This window comes from Mesocricetus auratus, unplaced genomic scaffold (genome assembly GCF_017639785.1).
Source record: "Mesocricetus auratus isolate SY011 unplaced genomic scaffold, BCM_Maur_2.0 Super-Scaffold_100707, whole genome shotgun sequence".
NCBI classification, from domain to species: Eukaryota; Metazoa; Chordata; class Mammalia; order Rodentia; family Cricetidae; genus Mesocricetus; species Mesocricetus auratus.
Window position 1 is genome coordinate 8,763,461 of NW_024429269.1, and position 18,230 is coordinate 8,781,690.

Here is an 18,230-nt window from a genome sequence, read left to right on the forward strand (position 1 = left end):
ACCTTGGTACCAAAGCCTAAGAGGAGAATCTTCTGGTTTCCATGGAGACTCTTAGGAAGAGTTTGCAGAGTGTGGGGAAGTTTATCCCCTAGGCTAATCCCAAGCTTCCCCAGTGTGCCATTTCTTCCTTGATACCCTAGGTTTCTTCATCTAGTGGCTCCACTCATGGCATTGTCCACCCCACCAGCAGAGGCTTCAACAGTGAAGGTTAGAGCAGAGCTGGACGGCTCTGATCCATGGTCCACTTGCAGACTGAAGTAGTTTCCTGTAGGCAGCTGGCCAGAGGCTTCATGTTTACTGAAGTGTCTCCATGTGGTCAGATTTTTCTGAGACAGTCTCATGTAGCCCAGGCTGCCCTTGAATATGCTGTGTAGCCAAGGATGACCTTGAACTCCTGATCCTTTTGCTTCTACTTCATAAGTACTGTGCGCCATCATTCCTGGACTGTTTTCATATTTATTTTTAGTTTTAAAAAAGTATTTTTTTACTTACTATGTATTGCCATGTTGGGGGATGAATCCCAGGCCTTGTTTTCAAACTAGGCAAGTGTTCTACAACTGAATCCATCCCCCCAGCAGTGTGCTGCAGAAGTCATGAACCCTAGATATCATACTTCTCATAGCTACCCAAATATATTAGTAGTAACTACATTTCAGTGTGTGCTGTAACTTTAAAAGCCAGATTGCTTGCCAAGTATTTAAATAAAGATTCTTGAAGAAATAAATTTCAGAAACCATCTTCCGATTTTTCCCCCAGTGACTTTCATTGCTGATTTATTTACAGTGCTCTGAAGTCTTGGTAGAATGAGCAGCCGTGAGGGGGTATGCCCAGCTGGGCTGCTCAGGGTCAACATGATGTCAGGGATATTTTCCACAAGTGTAGCTGATATGCCTTTTTCTAGTGTAAATGTGGCAAAGTTTCTGCTAAGGAGAAATCAAGTTGCTAATAAGGAGAACAATTTAACTAACAATAGATCATTAAGACATTTTAAATGGAAAGCAGATTAAAGTCAACATAAAATTAGATATCCTTGGTACTGAGCACTCTTGTAGTAAAGTATATAGAAGTAGGAGAGAAACCGAAATACACCTTTGCAGTTAATGTCCCACAACTCAAAATCTGGAGCATGGCCATTTATTTTACACGTGTGGCACAGTGACATTTCCAGGAGCCCAGGAAAAAGAGGGTGGCCATGACCTTGTACTCTCCTGCACTCAATGGGTCTCATAGCCCAGGCGGCCACTAACTCACCATATAGTGGGGAATGACCTTGAACTTCTGCTCCTCTACCTCTTTGGTGCTGATTATAGGCAAACCCAGGGCTTTATCTAGCTACATTTTTAATTTACATTTTCAATTAATATAAAATTCACTTAATAGACAATAATCTGAAGTGGGGGAAATCTCAAATGTACTAGTAGAATTCATTCATTCAACTCACTGGGAGTTTTTGTTTGTTTTTGTTAATGCAGCTATATTTTTTAAAGATTTTATTATGTATACAGTCTTTTTATCTTCATGCCAGCATAGGGTACCCAATCTCATTCAAGGTGATTGTGAGCCACCATGTGGTTGCCAGGAATTGAACTCAAGGCCTCTGGAAGAGCAGTCAAGTGCTCTTAACTGCTGAGCCATCTCTCCAGCCCTTGTTTTTTTTTTTTTTTAAACAAGCAACGCAAAATAATTTCCTTGGTTCTGGTTTTGAAAACAGCAGGAAAATGCTGATTGTGTTTTATTTCTCATTCTCCAAAAGCATCAAGTTTCCAAAATGAGTGGAGAAATAGGAGACAGTTTTATAAAAGTCTAAGAAATGCTTCAGTGGGAGAGCAAAGACATAGGAGGGTCTAGAGGTTTATGAGGAGCATGTGATAGCAAGTGTGATTTACATATTAATTCAGCTTTAAGACTGGGAAACACCATGAACAGCAGTCTCTCCACCGAGGGGTCACTTTACAGTATTCATGTTTGATTGTATCTGAGAATTTTGAAATCAGGGAAGATATATGGAAAAGATAAATTGAAATAGATTGGAGAGGGAAACGTAGCAAATGTGTTTCCATTAGGCCATGATGAGAAAAAAGGAGGTCTGTTTCATGTAAATTTTCGAGAGTGACCTGGTGAAGAAAGTCAAAAGTACATTAATTAAATTTACAGAGGCAGAGAAGGTGAGGTCCCAGGAGGTTAGACATAAAATATACAGATGGGCTGAGAGAGATGAGAGGAAGTAAGCAAACTTTCAGAACACGATATTCCACTTGGAAACAGGCAGGCTAATACAGCAGGGAATCGCAGCCCAGAGACAGCGGGCTGCCTCCGAGAGAAAGCCAATAACATGTTGAGTCTGAAAAACTGTATAGACCCAAGCCAGGAAATTGTAAAGTTATGGATCCCGCAGTAACTATAAATTAATTCCTTTGCATATGTGCAGTATTTCACATCACTGTCTGGTGTTAGCTTTCACACCTAAACATACATGTGCATATGTTTGGCGGGAGTCACCCTTGTAATGCGAGCAAAGGTGTGAACAGGAATGGATTACCTGCTGCAGCACCAGGTCACTAAGGAGCCTCAGATCCTAGCTGCTCTGCGTGTTGTAGCAGAACGAACCGGGAATCAACTTGAGTTGAGCCACAGTGCTTAGCAAAGGAACAAAGAAGGGTTGCACATTTCCTGATAACTGCAGAGAAGTCAACACGTGTCAAGTTAGAAGGAAGGATGTCTGTAACTCACCCCAAAGACCCCAGTTGGATATAGATGCATCCCTACCCCTGGGTTTTTCTTTCCTTGGCAAGCCTCGGCTGGCCCACTCTGCCTTAACTAATACGATCCCATTACAGGCAATCAAATCATGTTTCCCTTTGAAAGCATCCAAACCATAGATCTAGTTGCTTCTCTGACTTTTTGCTGCCCTTTGCTACTGACCCTCAATCAACTTAAATGAATGGTGTATATTCCAGCATTATCTCTTCAGACCCATAGGTGAAGGAGCCCTAACTCCCGAATCCTCATTGGACCAGCTCTCTTCTACTTTGTGGCCTTCGCTCCACAGACTGATTTTTCACTCTCCTCTCTGACTGGTGTAGCCTCACTGGAGGCTTTCCTATGTGGGCCATTTACCTATCAGCATGTCTGCATGCTCCTCAGACCCCCTCGGTGCCTGTGAAGCTCCCCCTCCTCAGCTCCCTCCCTGTCCTGAGGAAGGCCTCCCTCTATAACCCAGTTTCCTCTGATTCCTGGGCTCCCCTCACCCTCTGGCCCGTGTTGCCTCAGCCTTTCACTCCCCTCGGTCTTCCCTCCCCTCACTGTCATCAGTCAGTCTCTCCACTTTACAGTCCACACCAGGCTCTGACCATTGTGCTCACCACCACCACCTTTATCTCCCTTTTGCTGTCATTAAGACATTGTTCTTGCCCTTGTCTTCTGGTCCCTGCCCCTAACCCAAGCACATGCGTGAGCTTCAGACATCCACTGGGGTGGAGTAGAACCCTTCCTTACACACGGGAGCAGCGGGGCTTATTTCCCGTTCTCACAGTTACCTTCAGCAGATTTAGGGTGTTCATCTTCTCTGAACCCCATTCCTGCCGTTTTAGGCTCTCTCCAGAGCCAGAACCTTCTGTCTTCTCTCTCACAGTCACTGGGCCTCCAGGCCTTGCTCCCATCTCCCTATGCCCAGTCCATGCCCCTGCGGAGTTCCCCTCTGACACCCCCTGCCAGCTCTAGCTCCAGCTCATGCCCAGCTGCTAAGACGCCTCCTCTTTGGTGGCCTAGCTCCTGCTGTCACTTGGATGGCTCTCATAGCTGATGCTCCCCCATCCCGATTCCTATTCCCTGTTCAAGGTGAACCCGGTCCAAAGACTCAAATGACTCTGCTCTGCCCTAGCAGAGCCGTGCTCCCTGACGCTGACTAGGTTAGGGCAAGCATCACTCCTTGGGTCCCCATGAGACCTGGCAGCAGCACCTGCTCAGCTGGACCGTGTTGTCTGTGACCAAGAGCCAGCTCTTGAGCTCAGTATCTCAAGGTTTTGGGTGAGCTCAGCGGTAGAGCACTTGTCTTGTTAGCACCAAACCCTGGATTCTATCTGAACCTGGATTCCCGCTTTAACTGCCACAGAAAAACAAAACAACACAAACAAACACAAACTGTCTCTCATGCTGGACCTCTGCACCCACTGTGCCAATCACTGAGGTCCAAGAATGAAATTTACCCAAATTGTGACAAATTCCACACAAAAAAGACAGAAGTCACAGAATTAAGTTTCCTGTGTATTCAGATACGCTCATGCACTTATGCAAATCTGTCTGGAGCAAATCTGTCTGGAGCTGGCTGACACGGAAGCTGCGTTTGCCCATATTGCAGCCCCCACCCCCAGCATCCTCACCCCTTCATGACAAACGTTTCCCTTAGTCCATTGTTGACTGTGTTTGTACATCGATTCTCTATGTACAAGCCTGTGGAAATACAATGTACAATATTACTTTGCAGAAATTTGAAATTTTATATATAGGGAGAGATTATAAATTCCCTTCTCAGTGGTGTGTGTGTGTGTGCACAAGTGTGCATCTGTGTGTGTGTGTGTGTGTGTGTGTGTGTGTGTTGGAGCCACATATTAAGCTTCTTCTTTGTGTGTCCCCTGCATGTGATGCACTGCTTGCTACACTGAGAAGAGCAAAACCTTGTCCCCAAGGGCATCCGGGATGGACCTCCACGTCTGTGTGGCTGGTTTAGTCTCTGGAAAGATCCTTAGCAGAATCCTAATGTCTTCACTATAATTGCCACTGATCAGTCAAGACTGTGGATCTGAGATGAGCTCTTCTTGTCCACTTACCATCCTTTTATAAAAATGGTATTTCAGTACTTGTGCATGCAACTGTCAGAACAGCCCCCAGAAACAGTCCAGTCTCTACAACCACCATCGTAAGAGGCTACGTTCCAGGGACCGCAGAGAAGGGCAGCTCAGTGTGTCTGTAATGTCGGGCTGGGATGTCCGGGAAGTGGAAGCTGGGTTTGGCATGTTTAAAAATTGGCAGTTTATTAAAATAAGAGCTGTGAAAATGCCAGCAGATGGTAAGGGGGCACACGGGCTCAGCACGGAGTAGACAGTGCAGCTGCTGTCTGTGAGGACGGGGCTCTGAAGCCAACTGGAGGACAGGCACCAGCTCCAGAATCCCACATGCCTGCATTCACGGCCCCGCTCAGCCCAGTGACCTCGGAAGAGCCACTCCACTGCTGCAATTGAAACAGGGGCAATTAGTGTCTCCCTTGCAGGGAGTCCCCTCTTTCTGGGGGACTTAAAAGTAATATGTGTAGAAGAAGCCAGGAGAGGGGTTTGATGGAAGAATAGAGGCTGAAACCAAGACCCAGCTCTCAAGTGTACCCAGGACCAGTGATCTCAGGATGGAAACAGAGAAGTAGGAGGAAGCGAAGATTGGTTTTAGACAATAGACAGGTGTGTTTTTTGTGATGTCCTACTGGGAGTTTAGAGTCTTCACAGGATGTGCTGGTGAATCCTGTGCACCCAATACGGTGGCTCTGTGGGTGACAAATAACCAGTCTGCTGTGCACCAGGTTCTGGCAGATGTGTGCTGAAGTCTATGGAGAAGCCACAAGGACGGCATCTGTGTCTCCCCCGAGTAACAAGAGGGTGACCCGTGAGCACCCGAACACTGCTGACAAGACAGAGGCCGGCCGTCACTGCGAAACACACTTTCAACACAGAAACAAATGAACTTGCAAAGCAGGAAGAGGCTGGACAGGTGGCTCATGGGGTCAAGGCACTTGCCACCAAGACTGGCAACCTGATAGCTATCCTCAGAACACACACAATATGAGAAGAAAAATGACCCCCACAAGGTGTCCTAAGACCTCCGGATGTGCACTGTGGCACACATGCCACACCCACATACATAAATAAACTAGTATACTCAAAATTAAGGAGCAGGAGATCCCGGCTTAGGTTCTTAACCTAGTCCTCAGGACGGTAGGGACTTTCAGTCTTCATCCATAATCAAACATTCTTTATCATCAGTCTTCTTCCAGGGGAAACTTTTCATTAAAAAGAAAGAAAGAAGGAGGGAGGGAGTGGGGGGAGAGAGAGAGACAGAGAAAGAGACAGAGAAGAAAGGAAGGAAGGAAGAAAGAAAGAAAGAAAAAGAAAGAAAGGAAGGAAGAAAGGAAGAAAGAAAGAAGGAAAGAAAGAAAGAAAGAAAGAAAGAAAGAAAGAAAGAAAGAAAAGCAGACTTTGGTTTAGAACGAGGCAGGAGGGAGGGAGAGAGACAGAGAGAGAGAAATACACAGGAGGAATCCCAAGGGGGCTGCAGGCTGCTGCTAAATTTCAGTTGCAGTTGTCAGGGCTTAAGAAAACACTGGAGAAAATGTCTCATCGAAGGGTCCCTGGATTGTTCTGCTCTGGGCAGGCAGCTGAGGGGTGGATGACAGCCAGCTGGCAGGAGCTCAGACACCAGGTACCTGCGCCAGCCACTGAGCTCATTTGCTCCAGAAAAGTCATTTTACAGGCAGAGCTGTCTCAAGATTAGCACGCTGCTGTGTGCAGACGTTTGGGGAGGGGAGGAGCCACACAGAATGGCAGGAAGCAAGCAGTAGGTGCTTATTTGTGAAGGGCTAGCCCCAGGGCTTCCCCGGGTCTGGAGAAACAGAATGCATGGGAGTAGAAACTCAGCTAAGTGAATGCTAGGCACGGTGGCCCTGTGAAGAGGGTGCTGTGTTGTCTTGGTTTGAGAGAGGGGAGCTGTGCCACCACCAAGCTAACCGACCAGTCAGTGGCATTTCTGAGGCTGCTGATAATGGAGGTCCGGACCCCCTCAATCCCCCATCTCCCCCCCCCGCCCACCCCGCACCTCCACCACTCAGCTACCGAGACCCACCCTACAAGCCCCACTACTGCCCTCCCAGCACCATCCTCTCCCTGCTAGGGAGAGCCTAGTGGCCTTGTCTCCCAGGGGATACCTCCTGTTGAGCATCCTACTCATAGAGTATAGCTTTGAGATACTGAGTAAGAAGCAAACCGAGCAATACCACCAGACGCAAAGAGGGAAATGATCTTGATTCTCAGCATCCACCAAGAAAAGCCCAAGTCTCAGGAAGAGTCCAGGATAACTAGATTTAAGACTGTCCACATTCCCAGACAAAACAGATTTAAGACCTTCCGCATCACTGAGTGTGCGCCTCTCCTGTCGGTTACCACCCGGAACCTCCTATGCCAGCCAACAAGCTACCCGAGCTTCAAGCTCCTTTCAGATGGTGACATTCATTCGTGGCTCTGAGTCCTGCTTAGCTTGAACTTACCACAGGGACGGATGCCTCTAATAATGGAGGACAGAGGGCACATGCCTAGGAGGCCAGTCATTGAGCTCGTGGCACTGATTATCAAAAGGTCACCTTAAGCGCCTGGTGTTAGGTAAAGTGGTCCTTGTGATATGAAGCGATCTGCTTCCCAAACCTGTAGTTGATACTGAAGATGTCTGAAGGACTGAATAATAGGGGCTATTCAGTGAGATAAAATACCCCACATTTAGGGTGCTTGTGCATTTTAAGATGCTGTAAATTACATGGTTTCCATCGCTGTGTCTTTATTCATTCCACCAAGAGAAACAGAGATTGGGAGGTGGTCCTTCCTAGCATCGATCCTATCACAGCTTGTCTTCAATACCTGAACAGCCAGCACTCTGGGTGAGAGCAGATCTGTCACCATCAGTGGTGGTTGCTATCTGTCTTTGGCTTGGCTCCTGTCTGTCCAGAAGCCTGGTGGCTCCCAGCTCCGAAATCTACGGAATTCCTGTTCCACCCAACTCGCTCATTAACCTCAGCCAAGATTCTGGGATAGTTTGCACTCTGTAGTTCCTTCTTCCTGTGCTAAGAATCCAGGAGGTGTTACCTGTGCCTTTCTGATGCCCCACCACATTTATGTGTTGCTTGCTTTTCTTGTTTTTTTTTTTTTTTTTTTTGAGACACAATCTTGGGTACTCCGACCCAGCCTGGAACTCCATATGTAGCCTCAGCTGCCCTAGAACTCAAGGCAGGACTCCCCCCTCAGCCTCCTGAGTACTGGGATTGACAGTAGGCATGAGCCACCATACCAGCTCAGAAAAGACCAGCTTCCCTCTCTCTGGAGCTTCCTCTTCCTTATCCCCAGGGGTGGTGACCATTAGTGAGAGCAATCTCACTCTGTGAATGGTGCCATTGCTCCAGGAGCCACCGGAGTGACAAAAAGCCAGCCACCACAAAGATAAGGAGCAACTGGAGTGCTCACACACTGCCGTGTCTGCACAGCCCCTGGTGGCCTCCTGGACTTCCTGTAAGGTGAATCACAGACTTCCTGAGTGGCAGAGCATTCCCACTCCTAGGTGTTTCCCTGAAAGGAATGGAAATGTATCCATAAAACAAGACTGTGCAAAGACCTGCACGGTAGCCGGATTCTTACCAACAGGCTCAAAATGGAAACAACCCAGATGTCCATCAGCAGGAGAGTGAGTAAACAAAATGTGTAGACTCACACAATGACTATGAGAGAGAGAGAGAGACAGACAGACAGAGAGAGAGAGAGAGACAGACAGACAGACAGACAGACAGATGCAGATCCACCATTCATCATGGTTCAGTCTCGAAGGCCTTATGTTGAGTGAAGGAAGCTGGATCAAACAAACCCATACTCTATTGTGTCATTTAGATGATGTTCTAAAACCAGCTAGACTGCTATACATAAATCAGGGCAGCCATTGTTTGTGGGATGGAAATTGGCTGGAAAGGACAGACACAGGAGGGCCCTGTTCCTAGTACAGCATACCTGTCAGCCAGGCCCGAGGGCCACACAGCTGCACTGCCACCCTGGGCAGACAGAGCTATCACCACCCTACAGAAAGCAGCTCACCCTAAAGCTGACTCCTTTAATTCCAGCACTCAGAAGACCAAGGCATGAGGCTGAGTCAAGCCAGCCTGGGCTTGAGAGTAGCACCCTGTTTCAACAAACAACAGAATCAGCTCCTAGGAGAAAGGGAAGAGAGTGTGCTTAACCCTTCACACAAACATTCATAGACAATATAGTGTTGGAGAGGCAGACCTCAAAAACAAAACTGAAGCTCTCTTAGCCTTTGGCTTGAAAATAATTTTCCAAGCATGGGGTAAGTGACGGGTAGAGAAGTTACATGGGTCACAACCATACTTGTGTTACTGGGCAGGGTGGAGCTATCATTCCCTTCGGTGTTTCTGCTTTTGTTACTTCCCAGCTTCTACAAAAATTCTTATATGTAAAATGTGAAGCTGGTGCCTGGAGTTTCTTATGGAAGTAGAAGTTAAGCCCCAACAGTGAGACCTCTGTGTTGAAGCTCTGGGGCTTCACTCTTCTGTGGACACTCAGGGAGTGGGGAGGAGCTGTCTCCCTGAAGTTAGGGCAAGTTGCTGGTTCAAGGGCAGGGCCTCCTCAGTTGGGGTAATTCCTCTCTGGCGACAGGTGCTTGGAGACACTGCAGTGCTTTTGTTCTTTAAAACGTGTCTATAGAGGACTAAATGCTGCACTTTAAGGGAAATCTTACTATACTGCCTGAACTGGTTTCTCTCTGCCCACTGGGTCCCTGAAGTCGCTATGAAATAGCCACTCTGAGGCACATTATCTGTTACAATTGTTTGGCAAATGGCTCAGGCTTCCTACTGGCTAGCTCTTTCTCTTAACTATCAACCCATTTCTAATAATCTGTGTATCATTTCCACATGGGCTTGGCTTACTGATGGTGATGCCCTGGCATCTTGACTCCCCAGAGGCTACATGGTGTCTCCTCCAACCTGCCTATTACCTCTCTCTATCCCTGTTCAGATTTCCCATCTGGCTTTACTCTATTAAGCCGTTGGCGGAAACAGCTTTATTTATCAACCAATAAGAGAAACTTACAGTCACAGCATACAAAAGGACATCCCCCATCACAATGGCACACAAAAGCCTTAGTCTTTGTTCCTTACATATAAACTGTAGCATTCTCCACACTTACCACATCTTTCCAACTTTTCTGAGACATGCCTTTAATGTCAGTTATGTATGCTCCATATTCATAGTCCCTAGCTTTAAGGATCAACAGTGGAAAGGTAGTGCTAAAAATCTGCATGAAGCTGTTGTTCATTTGGGAGGAGGCTTTGGAGTTCTAAGGAGGGAGCCCAAGTCCATGTTCCTCCTCTCCCTCAGCACCCACGGCTCTCTTTGCGTTTCTGACACAGCATTGTTGTTGTGGAATAACCGGACTTTTTAAAAAGTGTCCCTAGCAGATGTTTCCGTCTATAACCTCCAAAGTAGAGCCTGATCCTATCTCACCAGGAATCAAGCACCAGCCTGGTCCTTCATAGTAGCAGTAAAGCCTTAGGTTTTGAAGACAGTCAGAGAAGCCAGTTCAGCCCCTGCCTAAGTTGCCTGGGTAGAGGGTGGAAGTTGACCTTGTTGTCATTTAAATAACACATGTTTTCTATAGAAAAATGGAAGTAGAGATAGACAAAGAGATATGAGAATACAACTCATTATTGCTGCCACCCAGACATGTGTTTGATGTGAAATTCCATCTTTTTCCCAATCATGTAAGCAGCTTGCATGTGTGACAGGGTAGATCCTGTCCAGGTCTCTAGTATGCGAGCCTCTCCACTGATTTTGCATTCTGGAAAGTTTTTGTTTGGTTAGTTCGTTGATTTTATTTTCTCTCTGAGGCATGGTCTTACTATGTAGCCCTTCCTAGTCCAGAACTCACTGTAGACCTGGCTGGCCTTGAACTCACAGAGATCAGTCACCTCTGCTCCTTGGATTAAAGATGTGCACCACCACACCTGGTCTGCAAAGTTTATTAAAGGTGACAGTATAACACAACAGAACGAAAACACGACTGTGTCTTGATGGAGACTAGCAGTGTGTATGATGCCTAATGGCCAAAGATGCAAGGACTTGCAGGTATATGATTGGGGGAAATATCCTTCCTCTTTTCCCTTCAACCAGTGATACTTCAAATTTACTGAAATCAACTGGGATTGGGCAGACAGTAGCTGGGGAAATGTGTGTATGTTTTTTCCCACACTGGGCACCACAAGAAAGAGAGTTCCCAGCTCCTCTCTAAGACCTAGAAACTCTACAAGGAAGAGAGAAGATGGGAATGCAGGCAGTTGTCAAGAAAGAGAAAATGATCTTCAAGGCTGAGAATGAGTCTGAAGGGCCAAGGTTTCCTGGTATTCCGTTTAATCCTGGTGTCTTGTTTGACCTGGGGTTTCTTCCTCCATGAGAGAAATTTAATCCTTCTCATTGATGGCATTCCAGTAAGAAGACTGAAGGCCATCGGGATCGTAGTTGCTGGGTATGTTCTCCAGGTACAAGCAGGAACGACAGAGAAAAGCCCACCAATACTTTCTGACCCTTATATGCATGACTAAAATTACTCAGTGCTCCCCAATGCAGGATTTGGGGGTGATGTTCCCTGGGTTTCCTCAGTGTGTCTGGAAAGAACTCTTCAGGTTTAGTTTGAGGCTTGGACCATTGTTACTGCCTTCTCCACAGACCCCATGACAGGATCCCTTGGAGGGGTCTTGGAACCCAGCTGGTTAATTAGCAATTAGGTGACATCTCTGTGTCCATACAGTAAGTGTAATGTTTATTTCACTGCAGACTAGAATCCATTCCGGAAGCCATTATAGCCCTTCTCATTTCTATGCTATAGAGTGCTCTCAAGAATATGCTTGTCTTGCGTCTTCATGCTTTTCCTTCTTGGGATGAATTCTCAGAAGGTAATTGGTAGGAAAATATACTCGCGTATTTGAATGCTTTTAAATGTCTCTTTCAACAAATGGATGCTTTCAATTTTGGGAAAAGGCAGGGGCCAAGCTGTGCTTTTGTTTCCTCTGCCTCAAACTTCAGTGTGTCAGGACAATTGTCATGGATGCCAAGAGCCACAAGCAGGGCCATAAGGTGGAACTCAGAGGCAAAAGGCTGTTTGTCCAGAGGGGCTGTGTAGGTGCTCCTGACTAGGGATGCTATCACAGAGACCCTGCAGCAAAGTGGCCTGAGTTGATGCTCAGATGTCAGGCTGGGACCAGGGTTGCTCTAGGATCCCCCTGGTCTTCCACCCCTGCAGTCTCTGTGAGGCGGTGAGATGACAGTCTAGGTCCCTCTGCTCTTTTCCCCCTTCCAACCTCACCTCGGCGACCCTCACCTCTGTGAACTTCACCACTGTGCACTAAGTTCCAGCAAAATATGTCAATGAAATGGAAAGAAAACCTAGGGAGCAGCAGGACCCAGCCATACTTTAACTCTGCAGCCTTAGCCCCACAGCTGCCCTGGGAAACTGCCTTGCCAGTCATCAGCCGGCTTCATGCTCCTGACTCTTGTTTACTCAAAACCAAACTGTGAGGAGCCAGGACGCTACAGTGCCCATTTCTGTTCAGAGCAAGCTGTTCCTGCCGCTGCTTGTGTTCCAAGTGTCTCCCTTACCACAGTTAGTTGTGGCTCTCTGCCTCCCAGCCTCTGTGTTGCCAACCCAAACTGTCCTGGGCTTAGCCTGCTGGGAGCAAGGAAGTCCACCAAAAGCGGTGCTCTGTGCCATCTGTCCCCTTTCCGTCGTCTCCCTCTATCCCACTCTAGCTGTCTTTGGTGTGTGGTGTTTGGGGTTGGTTTGTTGTGCTTCTGATGCTGTTGTTAGTTGGGGGAGGGGATGCTGACACAGCATCTCACATGACCAGGCTGGCCCTTGACTGATGCTCTTGCCACCATCACCGGCTCACTCTGATTGTTTGTCTTCTTAAGTCCAGCATGTGGTCCCCTGCCTGAAACCCATCTCAAAAAAATAAAATAAAAGGCAGAAAAATGGTTAAAAACTACAAATAAAACCTAACAAAGATGCTCTCCCATAACTGCCATGCTTACCTATAACAGACCCCACATTTTCAACTCCCTGAACCCCAGATCTCTAACATGGACATCTTCCACTTCCAAATGGGGGGAAGCAAATACCTTTATGCTGGTCAGCCATGGGAAAGTGGACCATTGCACAACAAATAAAGGGAGCCCCAGGAAGCAGTTTATTCCTCAAGAAGGATGGCTCTATCATTTCTCTCTGGGGAGGGCGGTGGATTTTGTTCAGGAGGGAGCTTGACAGTCCAGGGCAGGACAACAGCACAATTCAAATCGAAAGAATGGAGGTGAGAGCCACCGGAGACCAGACAAGGAGTCAGTCCATCTGTCCCCGGCCTATCCTTGGATTTAATACTTTCCGTTGTTTCCATGTTGCCGGCTGTTGTACACTTATTAAGTCACACCCCACTGTTTGAAGGAGAACCTATAATAGGCTGTGACTTGTGTTTCTTGCAGGCAACTATGGTCCTGAGCTCTGCATACTTCTGGTTGGGATTGTTCCTGGTTCCAACTGCGTGTTTGATTGAAGATGTGGTGTGGAGAGCGTAAGTAAATAGTCAAGTCCTTCCTTCGGGCCTCACACCTCTGTTCTTGCTGCTACCCCTCACGTGGGGGCGAGGGGAGTAAGAAGAAACAGGACTCCTGACACTTGCCAAAGAAAGGGTTTTTGTTGTTGTTGTTTTGGGTTTTTTGTTTGTTTTACATTTAAGCTTGTGCTTCGTTTTGATTGGAAAACGCAGCGGAAAAAGGAGTACCAAGCAGAGATCACCTGGCAGTCAATAGGGGCGTTGCCTTGTGTGCAACTGCAAGGCTGTTTCCAAACACACACGCACTTCATCATGCTTTGGAAACACGACCAGACACTCATTTCACATCTTAAAGCTGATGCCAAGCAACCACAAATGGTGCCTGGCTCACAGCCCCGTGTGCAGTAGAAAATCATATGCATGTAAGTCACTTCCATGACAAAAGTGAACGAAGCCTCATCCTTCTAGCCAACTCACAGCAGGAACCCTGCCAATCAAATTCTTCTCAAGAGCGGATTTACAACTCTAAGAAAATCACATCACAAATATAAAATTATAATGCAGATTACATGGAAATTGATTCAAACTTGCTTCCTGCTCCTATGTTTGAAATGTTATCATTCCTAGAGTATAAAAGAAGCACTGATGTCCCAAGAGAGTATAACCTTTAATTCCGTTCAGGGGTAGCTGAGAGAGCCTATAATGCCCATGGTATTGGTTTAGGTTTGAATGGGCCCAGTTCCTCTTAGAAATATGGCGAAGTTCCCTGAAAATTGAGACTTTAGCTTGGGTAAACCACAATTATTTCAGGGCCCTGAGGTAGCAAAATGAGACTTTTAACCCAAGCCTTCCAGGAAAAGACATGGGGTCTCATTTTTACCTCGTCATTCCTCCCACACTTGGCAGGAATTATTCTTGCCCGATGGGGGTATCTTTTGAAAAAGTCTTCTTTTGGACATTATCTTGACAACTGATTATGCTGATGCAGAGAGAGGAGAGGCGATAATTTTCATAGAATGAATATTTTGTTTATGTTTTTCTTCTGCTAAGTTTTTTGACTACTACTAAAAACCAAATAATTTCAACTTCTTAAATGCTTTCACTAGCCAACTGCTTCTGTTTCATTTGTTATAACTATGTTCTGTAAATGGAGTAATTGGGTCCTTTGGGATTGTTATAGCCGGGAAAGGTATTTCTTTAACCTAACAGATGCACTGTGAGGAAATAGTCATTCTGTTACTTGTTCCTTGAGCCAGTAGGCCCAATTTTGGCACAACATGTTTATTCCCTAGCTGAATTTGTACAGCTCTGCAAAAAAGTTAGTTTTAGGGGCGAGCTTCTTCTTGGCTTGGCTATCTGATGGGAAGTAGTTACAGGCTCACAAATTCATGTCCAACTATCTTAATTCAGCTATCTTAAATTAATGTCATGAAAACAGATTTTTATGGAGGTTCATTCCTTCTGCCAAGTGGGTCTTTAGCAAAAGTATCTTTGTTTCATTTCGAAGAGATGTTTATGGATTGCTAAGGATCTGCCTCCTCCTGTATCTACAGAACCTCCTCCAATGCATTTCAAGTACAAGTCCTCTGTCACCATGAAGCAAATGATCTCCCTCCAGCAAGACTTGTCTCAGTCCCATTTGTAGGACGTAGGCTATAAAATTAGCACCATTTATATTTTAACGATGATAAATCAGATTGTACTGCTTCCAGTTTCAGCATATGGAAAGAGTAAAAGTCACTTTCTCTCCAGGGAGTCTGCCAGCTGGGTTCCAACCGGAACCAGAGCCCCACAGAGAGGTCTGAGGAGCCAGTGGGGAAGGCTACCCTTGCCTGTTGTATTGTTGAGCCCCTGGCAGCTGCTGCCTGCTGCCTGTCAAGGATGGCAAGCGCAGCTTCTCCTAGGAGTGGCATTCTATCATCTGACAGAGCCAGAAGGAGCCTTACCGATTTGCATAACCACTTTCTGAAAGCATTTTGCTCTTGCATTATTGAGAGGAGCTGTGTGTTAAATTAGTTGACATTTGAAAGTGCCCACAGTGTATGCCCATTTGCAGTGTCTGTTTGCTGTCTAACCTTGTGCCGTCCCCATCCCGAAGACCAAGAGTTTTATGAATGTGTGTGGGCATTGTCCCATGGAGCATGGGGTCCATATCCTATGTGATATCATACTCCGAGCTGGAAACATTTGCCAAGGCAAGTAGATCTGGTGGCTCCTCCCAAGGAAAGAAAACGTGTGGTAGATGATTGCCCCTGGCAAAGCCACAAAACTCACCTGTGATCTTCGTGTCCGAACTGAAGTTATACAAAGTTTTAGAAACCCCCATACCCCACCACGCCCTACATCAGTGATCCTCAGTCTGTGGGTCGCAACCCCTTTCGAGATCACATATTATATATTTACATTACGATTCGTAACGGGCAAATTACAGTTATGAAGTAGCAAACAAAATAATCTTATGGCTGGGGGTCAGCACAACATGAGAAACTGTATTAAAGGGTCGCAGTATTAGGAAGGTTGAGAACCACTATGTCTCCATCCACCCATCATTTGATCCCCCCAGTCCTGTACTAGTAAATCTTCTCCCACTGAGCTACACTCCCAGACCTTCATTTTTGGTTTTTGGGTTTTTTTTTTTGGTTTGGTTTGGTTTTTGTTTTGTTTTGATTTGGGTTGGGATTTTTTGAGATAAGTTCTTTCTGCGTAGCCCAGGCTAGCATTGTTGTCAAGATTCTCCTGCCTATGTTTTATGAATGCTGCTGGTACTACAGGCACTGCCACCCCAGGACTGGTTGGCATGTCTTCAAATCTTCATCACAGAGCAGGCCTGACTTTTCGAGGGGACATCTATGAGTGCCTAAGACAGTGGGTGACTTGTTTCTAGGCACCTCTTACTTCCCTTGGCCAGCCCTGCACTCCCATTCCAGGACCTGGGCTGCTAAGATTACAAAGAGAGAAATGAAATGAGGTAATTCACTTTCTCACCAACTTTGTCAGCTTTCTGGACGAAGACCCATTTTTAGACTATCCTAAGTCAGATTTGGAACACCATAAAAAGCCTGCCCTATTACTTCTCAAACGCTTTATGAGGGCTCAAATGGTCCTATCGTTTATTAGCATAATTGACTATATGTGACCCCTGGCTAATGAGGAGTCTTGTTAGACTTGTGGAGCGCAAATTGTCCAGAACTGTTTTAATATCCGTTAGCCTGCGTGCTCCCAAAATGCTCACCTGTGACAGCATGCTTACACAAGCTGCCAGGGTATGGCTCTGCACCCGGGAGAAATTGGTTACTGTACTTCTCTATAAATGGCATAAAGCTCAAGGCCATGGAGGAACATGCTTTATTTTATCAAACTATTCTCCTGTCTTTTTTACTAGGCATCATACAATACATTCCCCAGTTCCAGAATGACTTCATTTCCTTATAATTCCACATAGGTAGTTAAATGGCAATAAAAGCAATTTCTGTGTACAAATGAGCCTTGATTGGTTTTTTTTTTTAACATCCTAACCAAACCAATTTCTCTTGAAGTACATTTTCATCCACAGTTGGAATTTGATGTTTCCAGTTGATTTGCTGTTCTTGCATGCAAAAGAGGGAACTCAGATAGTAAGTTTTAGAAACAAAGATATGAAAAGTTAAAGATACCAACCTGACCTGTTTTTTTTAAAGTACCTAAGGGGACGTGAAAGCAGAAAAGGACCAAGACCAAGGGGAGATGGACTAGAGAAAGCAGTAGATGAGCTGAAAATAATCATATACGTCAAATATACACACATAAATATAAGTGTACATTCATATGGATGTGTGAAAATCTCGCAGTGAAGCCCACTCTTTTGTACAACGAAAGCTAATTTTTAAAAAGTCCATTAAAAACTAGAGATGCCTCTTCCTGGATCAGAAAGCTCACAGTGACTCATCTGTCAACCGCCAGATATCTCCATTCTATCCCTTCTGTAGTCATCTGGTGTCTTAGATGAGATGAGATGAAGGAACCTGGACCACTGGGGAAAAGACACAGAAAATCTGACTTCAGAACTATGACCCAAACCCCAGCTCCCAGTGAGGCAGGACACCACATCAAGGGCAAATGCTTGTAGCTTTGCCTTGATAACCGGTCAGTGTGAAATCACTGCATGCATGTGTTACAGGGAGACTTCAGATCACTTTTATACCTACTTCGGCCCTTAGAAGGTCATAGTACTTGAGGAAGTGGCTTTACATTTCTGGCATCCTTGCACTCAAGTGCTACTTGCCTCCCTAGGCTTACAACCCAGGACTCGCTCTCAGCAGTGGCTGAGTTCCAAGCCTAGCTCACAGAAGCCGGCATGGCACAGCATCCTCAGAGAAAACAGTTTATGGGTTTATGGAAGTGAGCAAGCCATTGCCCTCCCAAGGCAAGGATCTGCATGCTGGATGTCACATTCTTTATTTTTGGCCTAGGCTTCAGGGTCCATTATCCTGCTCCCACTCCATGCCTATTCCTCCTATCTCAAACCCAAGCTACTTTGCCTCTCCTGGCCCAGAAGGCATCATTAGGGCTAGCATAGAGTTTAACTGTCCTGTGCAGAAAGGAGGGCAATGGGGGAAGCATGCCCACCCCAGTGTAAAGACTTTGAGCAGGGTGGAGCATGCCACTTAGTTTATTATCAACACAGCCCATAAGATTGTATGGGACCAGGAACATTCAGCAATATTGGACAGCATACGTTTTAATGTCCTTTATCTCTCCTGCAAAATATTGGCCATTTTCTCTTTTATTGTTTAACTTAAAATCCCATGGTCCCCACTTTGAACTTGGTATTTTATCAACACTG

The 18,230-nt window shown here is 46.0% G+C and overlaps 1 protein-coding gene across 4 annotated transcripts in view; it reads left to right on the plus strand.

The window, feature by feature from the left end:
• Positions 1-18,230, plus strand: part of Atp8a2 (ATPase phospholipid transporting 8A2) — a 547,410-nt gene that overhangs the window by 476,792 nt on the left and 52,388 nt on the right. For all 4 annotated transcript variants that reach the window (XM_040740602.1, XM_040740601.1, XM_040740603.1 and 1 more), the window contains one exon: positions 13,338-13,426. In XM_040740602.1, the coding sequence (XP_040596536.1) occupies positions 13,338-13,426 (89 nt within the window). The remainder of the gene's footprint in view (positions 1-13,337; positions 13,427-18,230) is intronic.